Source organism: Aquila chrysaetos, chromosome 3 (assembly GCF_900496995.4).
Source record: "Aquila chrysaetos chrysaetos chromosome 3, bAquChr1.4, whole genome shotgun sequence".
Lineage (NCBI taxonomy): Eukaryota > Metazoa > Chordata > Aves > Accipitriformes > Accipitridae > Aquila > Aquila chrysaetos.
This window is the reverse complement of record NC_044006.1, coordinates 73,428,968-73,441,451: the sequence shown is the minus strand read 5'-3', so window position 1 is coordinate 73,441,451 and position 12,484 is coordinate 73,428,968. Positions and strand designations below refer to the sequence as shown.

Below are 12,484 nucleotides of genomic sequence, written 5' to 3'. Positions count from 1 at the left end.
CATTACAGGGAAGTTCTGGGAGCACTTCATGGGCAGAGATGGCAGGGCTATCCAACCTCACTTGTGTGGTGTGAAATACGCAGCCAGATCCCAGTGCTTATGCCAGGGTGCTTGCCTGGTCTGCTTCCCCTGCCGCCAGCAGTTTGGCTCTGCAGTCAAGCGGTTGGAAAATTGTATGCTCAGGAGCACACATGTTAGCCAGTCCAGAGTAGCTTGCTGAAGAGGAAATTTAGTACCGTAATGCGTCACAGCAGTTTCCCGGTATTTAATCTGTTGTGATCACTGCATTTACTTTCTCTCTAAACATCATACGTGCTGTATGTTTTTTCAGTCCCTTTAAATCCTGCTGCCCCAATTCCTCAGTCTTATTACTCCAGCATAGAGGGGTTCCTGCATCCTGGCCTGCCTGACATTTGAGGTTTGCCTTTGACAGTTGGACAGGCATAAATTTAGGGGTAAGATAAAGCAAAGGGGCTGGATCCAGGTGGTGTAGTATCTGCAAATGGAAGAATGCCAAATGTCTCAGCAGGGTGTCAGATGCTGCAATATAATAAGTATGTTCCCCAGTAAATCAGACAGAACAGTATACAACTCTTCGATTGTTAATTCCATATCACTTTGCATAGGGAAAGTGCCACCACTAACTGAAAAGGTATTTAGGATGAAATATCATATACTGTAGTGCAAAGGAAGAAAGTGGTTAATATCTTTGGGAGAATGGGGATGAAACATGTAAAACACTTTCTGCTAGAAATAGCTTAACAGTTTCTTTATCAGAGGCACTGAAGGAATCAAAGGGCATTTTCAGCAATGCAAATGTTTGGTATTTCTTCTTTTGCAGAATAAAGAGTTTTTACAAGAGAAGATGTTGCAGAGAGCACCAACAATCACCGAAAGATCCAAAAAGGTACTGAAAACCTCATGGGCTCTTGCTGTTAGTTGTACTAGGTTTTTTATGCTTGTGTTCATATTTTTAATGATAATTACTGTAGTATGGCATTTTCTGGATACAGAGCTAGATGTTTCAATAAAATACTCAAGCACCCTGGTAGGTGATGCGACCTGAAGATGCTCTTGTGCTGTTTCTCCTAAAAAAGATCAACTGTAGAAACTGTCTGCTTGACATACTAGTTCTCTTTCTTTTTGCTGAGCAGGTCCGGAGAGTTCCAGGTTCCAGCGGACGTCTTCATAAGACTGAAGATGGTGGCTGGGAATGGAGTGATGATGAACTAGATGAAGAAAGTGAGGAAGGCAGAGCAGCAATTTCACAGCTCAGGGTGGGTCCTCAAACTCTGGTAGCTCTACTGTCTGTGTTTTGTTTTCTAACTGTGGTATATCTAAATATCCCTGGGAAGCATGTGGCCTTGTTTTTTAAGTATGATACACAGTAAGTTATAATCCCTGCCCTCGAGTTTGTAGCCAAACCAGAGAAAGCAGACTGAAGGTTGAAGAAATTGTATTGATCTCTCTTCTGTCATCATTCTGGGGCACAGCTGGTCTCATTCAGGGATGTTGAGCATAATTGGGGACATGAATTCAGATGGTCTGCTCCCAGTTCAGCATACTAATTCACTTGAGCTAGGATATTCTCTTTGTTTTTAAGGGTGCTGACTGTTTGAGATGCTTTCTTGTGGAAGTGTCAGGAGAGGTTTTGTCCTACTGCCCTCTCCAGGATGGAGCTGAAATCAATAGGGCCTGTGCTTGTGGCTGACATCTGAAACACACAGGGCCTGGTTCTGTCCCCTCAGTTACACTGAAATCGATTAGTCTAGTAGAAAATGTTACGGCGTCCCTGAAGTCACAAGGAGTGATTGGTCTAGCACTTGAAAAATGCTCCAAAACCCAATACTTCCCCCTCTCCCAACACATACACAAAAACCCTAAACCCAGACTAACCCCCAGAAACACGGAGGAGTAATGCATAAAGATCAGCTAAAAGATTACAATAAATTTCCAGATTGTCTTCCCCTGGTAGTCAGCAGTGTGGATTTTGACTGTAATGGCTTACCTGTTCCCTTTTCACTACAGCAGGTACCTTGAAGCAGACTATGTGTTTTAATCATTCTGTAATTGAATTAGTGAGGCAGTGAAGGATTTTTAGAGGAAGCTTTTTCAGTATGAAAGGGAGAAAAAGCAGTATTGGTTTGAAGCATTTATCACTTTACAACTTTAACTTTTCTCATTTCTCTTTCATCGGTCTTTCTTCTACTGGTGTTCTGTATAGACACTTAAATGTTAAACGCAAGATTTTGCATCTTTTTAGCTTCCTTTCAAATGCTTGGGATTTTAAAGGCAACTATTGATATAGTAATTCCATACTTTGTGGCAACAACTGTTGTGACTTTTTAAAGAGCTTACTATATCCAGCTTTGTATTACGTGGTCAAGGAGGAACTATTGGTACCAGGTGGCTACTACTGAAATTCTTGATGCTTTATGAGCTGAAATCTTCTAAATTCATTTTGTAGGTTAAAATACAGTCAAATTTTAGGTGGCAATATTGTAAAACACCCTAACTCTATTTCAGAGATTACTTAGAACTTGTTCTATCTTGTCTCTAAGCTCAGCCTACTAAGACTTAACGGTGTTTACTGTGTTTTGAACAGTACTAACTTGTTTCATTCCTCTTGTGTGTCAATCTGCTTTTTTCTGCATATGTTTACAAGCTCCTTTTCAAGCCAGGTTTTTTTTTTTTTTTTTTTTTTTTTTTTCCTTGGAGCTTTGGCATATTTCCTTGTACTGCTGTCTGTGTTCTGATCAGTCTAATTTGGGCTGTGCTTGGCCTTTACTTCTAGGTCTCCCATTCAAGAAACCTTTAGGATGGGTGTTCAAGCAGTAGGTCTCAATTCAGTTACCTAAATGTAGACATATATTGCCGTTTTGGAGGCACCCTGTGTAGATACAACACAGAACTTTGGGAGACCATGGAAGGGCACCATGGCATCTTAGACCTTGCTACATGTCTGCCTAGGTGCTTGAATCCTGCCCTGGGTGGCTTTCCTCCGCACAGCTTTTGAGTCATTTTCTTCAACCCAAAGATAAAAGCATAGGAACGACTGTGCACCTCTTGTGTTTGATACACATCTTAAGACTACTTGAAAAGGTATCCAGACTGCCAGTGTTTGGCATGAATATGGTGGTGTTATCGAGGAGTAGTGTTTATCCTGTGGTTTTGGCCATATTTCAAACACAGGGTATAAATCCCACCTGTTTGTAATCCCTCTGCGATTTTAACCAAGTTGTAGGATAGGATAACTTACGTTAACTAAGTGTCACTTTTTATTCTTGCCCATTGCAGTGGGGGTGGAGTAGATGATCTTTAAAGGTTCTTTCCAACCCAAACCATTCTGTGATTCTATGATTTGTCTATATCTGCATTTTATTGCTGTCAGCCTTAAAGTAAAAGTATGCCTTGCAGATTGACTTAATTTGCTAAAATGCTTAAGTATTAACCTGCATAAAAGCATCTACATAAATGAAAAGTTTGTCTTTTTTGCTTGTCTCCACTTTACAGAAAAAATAGGGTGAATTTAATGTGTACAAATGTGCATTATATGAGTCTCTTCCTAGGACTGCACTTGGAAGCAGACAAATATTTATTATAAACAGAGCCAGAAATATCTGTTCAATTCATTGAATATGGTGACTTGCTGGCTCAACATTACCTTTTGGATATAAAGCCTCACTGAACTTCTTTCCTCTCTGCATTTAAAACCTGGAATTCAAATTAAAGCAATTGTGCTATGTGGGTTCTTAAATCAATCACCTTCCGTTACTCAATAAATCCATGCAGTGGTATGCCGTGTGGTCACATTTCACTGGTTACTCACATCATCTCTGATTACACAAGGAAAAATAAGTTAGAACTAATATATTTCAGCACATACCCAGAGTTGTCCTATTCGTGCCTTAATTAGGTAAATGTTTTTTAATGTTTGTTCTGTTTCCTTTCTGTCTGTTTTTCCTTAGTTTACCTCTGTTTGCCATTTATCTGGGTTAGTTGTTAGCTGTGGGGCAGGGCCAGTGTTTCCATACTTGTCTGTACAGTGTCTAGCACACTGTGATCTTTCAGACAAGTTCCTTTTGAGTTATTCCTTGAAGCATCCAGGTACTCTTGGATATGAGCTTTGTGCCTGAAAGAACAGTGCTGCAGCTGTGGCCTGCAGATGTGGAGCACGGCTGTTTATCTCTGGGAGCAATACCACATTTTTCATCTTGGCTGGTAACTGTCAAGGGAAGGCTCAGCACGTTGAGATGGATTTCAGGCTTTACCTTTCCAGCTGCATGACTTTTTTCCTGACACTGTCTGCACATAGTCATTGTGAAGAACTGTTCCTTCTCCTGCTGTCCAGAGGGCTTATTGCAGCATGCCGTTCTGAGAGTAAGACTCTTTAACCTTCTCTCATGAGAAGCCTCTGGGTCATATGTTACAAAATGCTCTGATCTGCATTTGTTAAGGTAGTGGCATTGGTTAGTGCATAAGCTGGCTCAGGGTAGTGGCATGATGAGACTTGTACTGTCCTAATTGCAACCTGTCTTTTAGACCATTATATGGAGAAGGAACATCTATTTTATTAATCCCAGCATGGACCAAGCCATCCCACCTGTCTATCTCCACATAGTAATTGGACCTGTTAGAAGTCAGAGCTGCAGGCTCTCTTAATTGCAGGGCTTTCCAGGAGTACTTGGCAATTCCTTCCTGCTCATGTGAAATAGCTAATGCATGTTATCTTTGTTTTACTGATAAGCAAAGATTGGTTGCATTACTTTGACTGCACTTTCCCCTCCATTCCACTGATCTCTTTGTTTCACTGCTGAACTTGTGTACAGATGTCAGTTTTCTGCATTCGCTCACAGACAGCATAGCATAATGCAGTGTCCAAGGGCAAGGAGAGCCGGCGAGAGATTTCTTTCTATAAAGCAGCACAAGCAAGGCTGATTTCACCCCACCCCCCGCCCCCAAGGTTTTGCGTGGTTTAAGCAAGTTGGTTTGCAAACTAGTACCCTAAGTATACAAAGGAGATTTGTTTCCTAGCAGAATTCTGCAAGGCAGATTTGTGTGGCTTATCTTTTTCTGCAAGACTTCAGTAGCTTAAAATGGGTTCTGCCATCTTGGTGCGCAAGTAATTTGATCCAGTCTGAATGATCTTCAAGAGTACTGGCTTTTGCTAATGGTTAACAATGATAGCAGCTTAGGGTATTGTATGCCACTGTGTAAATATCAACTGCAAGTTCTGAAACACGACTGTGTGTTTCTGGGTGGTATGATATGATTAGGTTGCCAACAAATTGTGTGATGTCCCTTTTATTGTGCATCTGAATACATATATGTAACTTAAAAGCAATTATGTAGATTTCATATGTTCAGTATGGTTCTGACAAGTCCTTCTAGTCAATAAGTTTCACTTTTGTCTAGGCAATGACAGCTCTTTCTCTGTTTTTCAGTCTCCCAGAGTGAAAGAACCTGTACAGAATTCTGAGGTAAGTTATAATTCCCAAAATGATGACTCCTAGTTATTGCTGTTGTTTCAAGGAACAAGTTTTTATTAGCCTTTGAAAAGAATATTGTGTGAAGTAGAAACTAGTATCTAGCTGTGCTCTGCTTGAAAACCTCCCTATAAAAGGAATCACTGTGTAATGCCAAGAGGTCTTCCTGAGGTAAGTTTGGTGTATATCTTTTCAGCTTTACTTGCTATGGTAAAAGTCTGTATGTTGTAAGATAATGAAATAGTCACAAAAATATTCTAAGCAAAACAATGGTGTTCCAATTTCCTCTTTAAAAAAACACCCAACAAAACACAGTTTTAAGATGTGTGTTTTGCATAGTCTAATTCACTGTTTTGGAACCTATGCTCAGAATTGTGAAATAAATCTGTAGTAGTATTTGATAGCAAACAAAACTTCAGTTGTAATTTATAATCTGCCTTCAGTTCTGTCCTGTGTTTCCTACGTTAGGAATATTAGTATATCTTATCTTTCAGTGATAGAGACTTCTTATCTTCTAAAGACTGTGTTATGTCTTTGTTTTCCCTATCTGTGTGGAAAGATAAACAGAGCTGTCTCCTAGAAATTAGTCTTGGGTTAGGCTGTCCTGTTCTTCCTTCATCTGTTTCCAAGGATTGATTAGAAAGCGAGATCTTAAGAAAGACTGCAGTTCTGGCACTGTAATTTGACATAAACTCTAAATTCAAAGAAAAAGCTGAAAACCAGAATCCCTTTGGGATTAATTTCCCCACTGTGATACATCCCTTAATATATATTGTGATTTGGAGGTCTTCTGCCCAGGTTTTCAATATTCAAGGTGATTTATATTTCCTACAACTTAGCAGAGTAAGTTGGAGGGCACACTGAAGAAGTGCCATCAAGCTTACAGTTCTTTGGCTACCATGCCAAAATCAGTTTCTTTGTTCTGAATAATACAAGAAGTAAAAAAGGTCAAACTTTCATTTAGCTATTTTCCCCTCACCCTCAGATTAATTGCATATGATTTTTTTTTTTTGCAAGGGTCTAACTTTAAGTCCAGTCCTAAACAGTCTTGTCTTGTGTGTTTTGAAAAACTTAAGATCTGAATTTACTTTTCAGTTGAATATCCAGATAGCTCTGACTCTGACACTTGTTTTACAAATGGAGAAATTGTTGATAGTTATCTTAATGCTTTGATGTGGTTCCTTTCAGAGAACACAGCCTAAGTCAAAGCAGAGTTGTTCTGCTGTGGCTGCATGGCTGCTTGGAAATATAAATAGGACTCGGATTCCGGGAAGGGGGGAAAATAAAGGATAGGGCGCTCTCATCCAGCTAGGATATGATCTGTATGCATCCAGCCTTGCTAGCTGTAGAGTGTAACTTTGTCCAACATCCACAGTCATGCTGCTATCTTGGTTTCTTATCCTTCTTTACTGGTGAGTAGAACTTGCAAATGTCAGGGCAGAAGGGCTCCCTGGACAAAAGAAAACATTAAACTCCTTGAACACCAACTTAGGATCAGTGTTAGCGTCCTGGAGGCCTGGGAATGCCCTTGGCATTGAAGTTCTCGAAGTGATTTATGTGGCAAACAAGCACTTTTTAGAAAGCTGGTGCTTGAGTCATAACTCTTGAGTTCCTTTTCTCATTAAAATGCTTCTTTTGCTTGCAGCTATTCCCATCAGCTGAGCCTCCAGGTCCTTCACTCAATGCTCCAGCACAGGCACCTAGTCAACTACCTCAGGCTGCAGGACAAGTACCTGCACAACCTCAAACTGCTGTACCTCCACCTAGTCAGGCTCCTCCAGCAGCCCCAGCAGCAGCCCAGGTAAGATCAGAAACCCTACATACCAGCTTTCAGCTTTGCACTTAGCTGTTCTATTCCAGACATGCTAAAATGATCTGAAGCCATGAAATTGTCTGGAATTGATTTAGTGCTGCTGCTTATGCAGAAGTGACAGCTGGCCTGGTGGCTTGTAAAAGGAAGACAGTCAATGTGGGTGTGATAGTTTTTCATTCTTACTCTGTGGGTGAGCAGTGACTTTTTATGCTGTTTAGAGAGTGGACTCTGGCTTGAGGCAAGGTTAAAGGTAAGAAAAAAGGAGAGTCTCATTCAGTTGGCAGCTGCTTGTTCCTGGTATTTAAGGTGCAGCAAGAACAGGCTCTGATTGTGTGTCTCAGCATCACTGGCATCTCTGGGATAAGAGTGGAGAGAAAAGTCAGAGGAAGAAACTAGAACGTGCAAGTTCTCCAGACTTCAGAAGAGAGACATGAAGCCTAGGTTAAAATGGTCCTCATAGCAGTCAAAAATTGCGGAGAAACTCCATCTTTGGGAAGCTCTGAACTTTGTGGTGCTTTCAAACACTTCCATTTCAAGCAGAGAGGGGGAAAATGGACCTTTGAGGGGAAGTACAGGGAATGTGAAAACTTGACAAGTTTGTGTTTAATTCTTAGCTGCATCACCCCAAAGTGTAGGATATACATCAGATAGGCAGGCATAGCAAAGTCAAGAAAAAGCTCTGACTTGTGTTAAAAAGAGAAAAATGGCCAACCCAAATCATTACTCAGACACTTGGAACATGTCTTGTGGTTTGCTGGAGTAAAGCATTGCAGAGTTTGCCAGACTCCTGAATGATGGTACCTCTTTTAAAAAACAGACACTGATGTTCATATTCATTGGTGGGGAGAGGTTGTCACTATTGGAGGGGGCCAAGCTACCATCATCCTTTGGCAGATCCAAGGGGAAGAGACTTGGCAGTGTTGGTCAGAAAAATAGCTGTTAGACTTACTCCTTCCTAGAAATGTTTCATTATTTTTATTGTAAAGAATGTAGAAAGATACGTATATCACTTCACTGCAGACAGCTCATGTTCCTGTTTACAAAAGCGTTAAAGACAGTGCATTAGTCATTAAAGAAAAATAGTGGAGTTGGGGTCTGACATATTCTTGGCTACATTAAAAGTAGCTTTAATGCTTAAATCAAAGCCCTTCAAATCTCTTGAAAAAGGGCCAGTGTTTAATCCCTGAATTTTATGCAGCAGTTGAAACACCAGCAGCAGTGAAGGCCAGGACTCTGAGTTTGGTAAAATGATGTAGCAGTGTTGGTCTCAGTGAAAGTGTTTTGATTTGCACTAGCAGAGTGTCTTGCTCCCTGCCACTAGTGCCCAATAGCTTATTTGTTGGTAGCTTGTCCTAAGGTGAACTTCATGCCTTTGTGTCAGTGTGTTGTTCTTTATAGCTCTTTGTGTCAGTATGTTCTTCTTTACAGCTATTTGTATCAGTGTGTTATTCTTTGTAGCTCCCCTCTGGCTCTTGTAGCTCGTTGGTTACTGTTTTGCAGACCTCTGGGCTTCTCTATGAACTCTTGTTTGTTTTCACTGACCTGGTAAAGCTTTCAGCTTCAGCAGAAACAAGATTGTGATCAGAAGCCCTGAGCTGCATTGCTGGCACAAGAGCACCAACAGATGGAGTAAAATACTAGTCTTAAACAAAGGGTTATTTTTTTTTTTCTCTCATGAAAAAGCAAGTGATCTAGATGAAAAAACTTGATCAAGACTTCTAGGCTTAAATTATCAGCCTAGCATTGTGTTTGTCTTGTTACTGCAGATTTAAAATCCCTGCCTCAACGTGTGCAGTACAGATGACTTGCACAGTGAAAGAGTGACCAACCCTTCTCTGTTTTGTTTGGGTTTTTTTTAGTGGAGATTGATTAACAATTAGCCCTTTACTGGAAGTATCACAAGTACTATAAAGATGGACACCTCCTGGATCTTTCCTACTGGAAATCTGCTGCTGACCAATATAAGATGCTTTGATTACATGTTCCAGTAATTACTCAGAAGTAATTTAGAAGTGAAAATAGGCAGCTATAAAATTGCTGCTAGATGCTCTTAAAGCCTTTGATTTCACAAAAAAGTAACTGAGAGTATATGCTAATCTGGCAATTAAATTATTTCCTAGCTGCTCTTCACAATTGTATCAGGTTTTTAAATCAGATGTTTGGGGCAGGGATTAAAACACAGGAGGTCTTGAGGCTGTCATGAATGCCCAAAAACCTTGAGTTTTGATGCAAAGCAAGCAGTCTGTACATTTAGCACTTCTGAAGTCTCCTGACATTTTGACATTTCTTGAAGTTGTGTAGCTTTTACTCTTTTCAAGACAATTGCGGAGAGAACCTCCTGGGTTACTATTTAAGCGTGAAGTTCTCCTGTTTCATTAGTCTGTCTTCTTTTTCACTGTAGTGTCATGATTCCAGTGATGAGTTAAACTTTTATTTGTATTTATAGTTGATCAAGGTTATCTCTGGTTTTAAAACCAGAGAAAGGAAGTGCTAATCTGCTTTAAAATGATGTAATCCTATTGCAGGCCCCACCTGCCCCTGCTGCAGCTCCGGTACAGGAAGATACGAAAGTCCCTATCAGCCTTGTACTAAGGTTAAGGTAAGGACACAAAACTGACCTGTTCTGTGAAAGCGAGCCTTTGTAGAGAGGGACACTGGAAGACTGCTGTAGTGCGTCTTGCCATCTGCCTTTTAGTTAAAAGGGTCGTGGTTATATGTTGTTTGTCAGCTTGGATTTCAACCGCTCCTCCGAAACTGGGACTCAGAAACGCAGCTTATCTCATCCACTTCTTCGGTTTGGCAAGAGCTGTAGATTCAAAGACGTTTTGATATTTGTATAAATATTCCTAAACTCTAATGGGGTGGGAAGGAGAAATTAGCTGGGTTCCCTAAAGGGGATCAGGAATCCAGAGGTTCTGGCCTTGGGATGGACCATCTTATTATTCAGGCACAACTTCAGACTTCAGCCAGTTCTGAAAGTGAAGAGCTTTTAGGCACAGATTCTGGTCTACGTCCCTAGAAATAGGTAGAAAAAGGATTGTTAGCGCATTCTACTATCATTACACATATTGACATTTCTCGTATAAGGAACTCGCCTCTCATCTCTGTAGGCATCTTGGTTGTTGATAGGCATTGGATGGGGACTTCTGAGCATCACCTCCCAGTCATACCTGGACACTGCATAATGTGTGTATATCTGCTGTCAGTGAGTGTTTCCTTCCTCTGAAAGATGTGCTCCAAGGATATATCTGCTGACAGATATGAGTTGCTAAGACAGTGGAACAGTGTGGCATTATACCAGAGAGGTGGTACTTGCTTATCCTGGACTTCAGCCCATTTGGACTCTGTCAAGTTGAGAGGCAGACTGTGCCAAGAGCCCTGCTTCCAGATGCACACCCAAATGATTAGTTTCTGCCCTTTGAGGGGAAGGGTGCAATGAATTCACTCTACAGACTGATTAGTTAATGACAGCACTTTTTTTGGGGCACCTATCAGTGCAATGAAATGGTCTCTTCTATATAAAAATCTCTTCTTTCCACAGGAATTCAAAAAAAGAGCTCAATGATATTCGATTTGAATTTACCCCGGGGAGAGGTGAGCTGGTGGGAAATTCCAGTGTGTGAAGGTGGTTTTGGTAAAGGGGATGTTTTGTGTTTGGTGTTGTGCAGTTGTGTGTATGGAAACCCTGTATGAGTGTGTCCACAGTGCCTTCCTAAAGGGCTTGCCTTATGGTTGGGCTTGGAGCACTGCTGTTGAGAAGACCTTTCTTGTAAAACTGTTTGTGGATATGACCAAAGTGCAGCCCTTTGATGAATTCCAGCTCCAGGTTTGACAGCATAGCTCAGAACTGTCTGACTGCACCTGGTGTACACCCTAATGTCTGTCTTGTGTAAACAATGCTTTTGCTGTTTGGTTTGTATAACCTCCTTTAGGTTTCTATGTGATGCCTTCATCAGTTGGCAATTTCTGTTATGTGGTGACTGGCTCTTGGGTTTATCCCCAACAGATACTGCTGATGGTGTGTCTCAAGAACTCATTTCAGCAGGTCTTGTTGATGGCAGAGATCTGGTAATAGGTAATTACATATTATTTTTTCTGCTCTAACCATTTCAGTCATTTTTTTGCATGTTTAAAATGACCTGATTAGTGGGTATTAGGAGAGTTTGCTGTGGCCTTGGTTTTCTACCCTGGTGGCTCTACAAAACTGCTGTTAATTCTGGTGACAGTTCTGTACCAGTACATTTAGGCAACCCTCAGTCCACAAGAATGTGATCTAGTTGGAAACATTATGAAGCAAATGTTCCTTGTAATGCAAAATGAAGGCTAATCGATGCATTAGCTAAATCATTATCATCTGACATATATGCATTGCTAAATTGCTGCACAAGCCTGTACTGCTCACAGGTCCTGCGCAAGAGAGGTCTGGGACTGGAATCAGCCAGGCTTTTTTGTTTTAAGTAGGGCTGGGGAAGGAAGCGTGAAGTACACATGTTGTATGAGTATGAACAGCTACCTCTAGCAACAGTTTGCTAAATAAATGTGTCCTTCTGTGCAGCAGGTGAGACTTTTAAACTGTCAGCAATCCCTACATATTTTCAACTACAGCAAGCAAAACTGTTCCTTGTACACAGGCTGCAACATCTTGAAAGGCTGCTAGTGCAAAATTAACTGAATTTCCAGGTGCAGTTGGGCAGTTTATTATTACTAATTCCACCACATCCAGGAAAAAATATCTACCTCTGAAAAAGAAGCATAGTAACAAGTGACAGCATTTTCACAGTTTAAAGCTTTAGATTTAAGTAGATTTGAGTCTCATTGAGACCTAAACTTTTTTATCATTTAAAAAAGTTCTAAGTTTGCTGAGTAATAGAAAGAGGCCTAATGAGTTTGGGATGTTTTTCTCTAGCCTGTCCTAATATTTGCCCATTTTCTTTGTGTGTGTGTGTGATTTCAGTTGCAGCTAATTTGCAGAAAATTGTGGAAGAGCCCCAAGCAAACAGATCCGTCACTTTCAAACTGGTATTTATTCCTGTTCCCTAATTGAACAAGTTGTCACTTGCAAAGAGAAGACATTGCATATAGATGCCTGTGATGTCTACTGTAGGCATCTAATGTATGCACTCTAAATCCTTCCTTTTTCCCAAAGCTTCCTACTGGTTGTCTAACAGTAGGCAATGCAGGCTCC

General features: G+C 40.7%; 1 protein-coding gene across 2 annotated transcripts in view; it reads left to right on the top strand.

Moving 5' to 3' along the window:
* Positions 1-12,484, top strand: part of OXSR1 (oxidative stress responsive kinase 1) — a 95,014-nt gene that overhangs the window by 79,056 nt on the left and 3,474 nt on the right. The window contains exons 10-17 of one of the 2 annotated variants that reach the window (XM_030008432.2): positions 842-907; positions 1,155-1,277; positions 5,445-5,480; positions 7,132-7,287; positions 9,825-9,898; positions 10,841-10,893; positions 11,306-11,374; positions 12,254-12,318. In XM_030008432.2, the coding sequence (XP_029864292.1) occupies positions 842-907; positions 1,155-1,277; positions 5,445-5,480; positions 7,132-7,287; positions 9,825-9,898; positions 10,841-10,893; positions 11,306-11,374; positions 12,254-12,318 (642 nt within the window). The remainder of the gene's footprint in view (positions 1-841; positions 908-1,154; positions 1,278-5,444; positions 5,481-7,131; positions 7,288-9,824; positions 9,899-10,840; positions 10,894-11,305; positions 11,375-12,253; positions 12,319-12,484) is intronic. The other variant, XM_030008433.2, reaches the window with a different exon arrangement.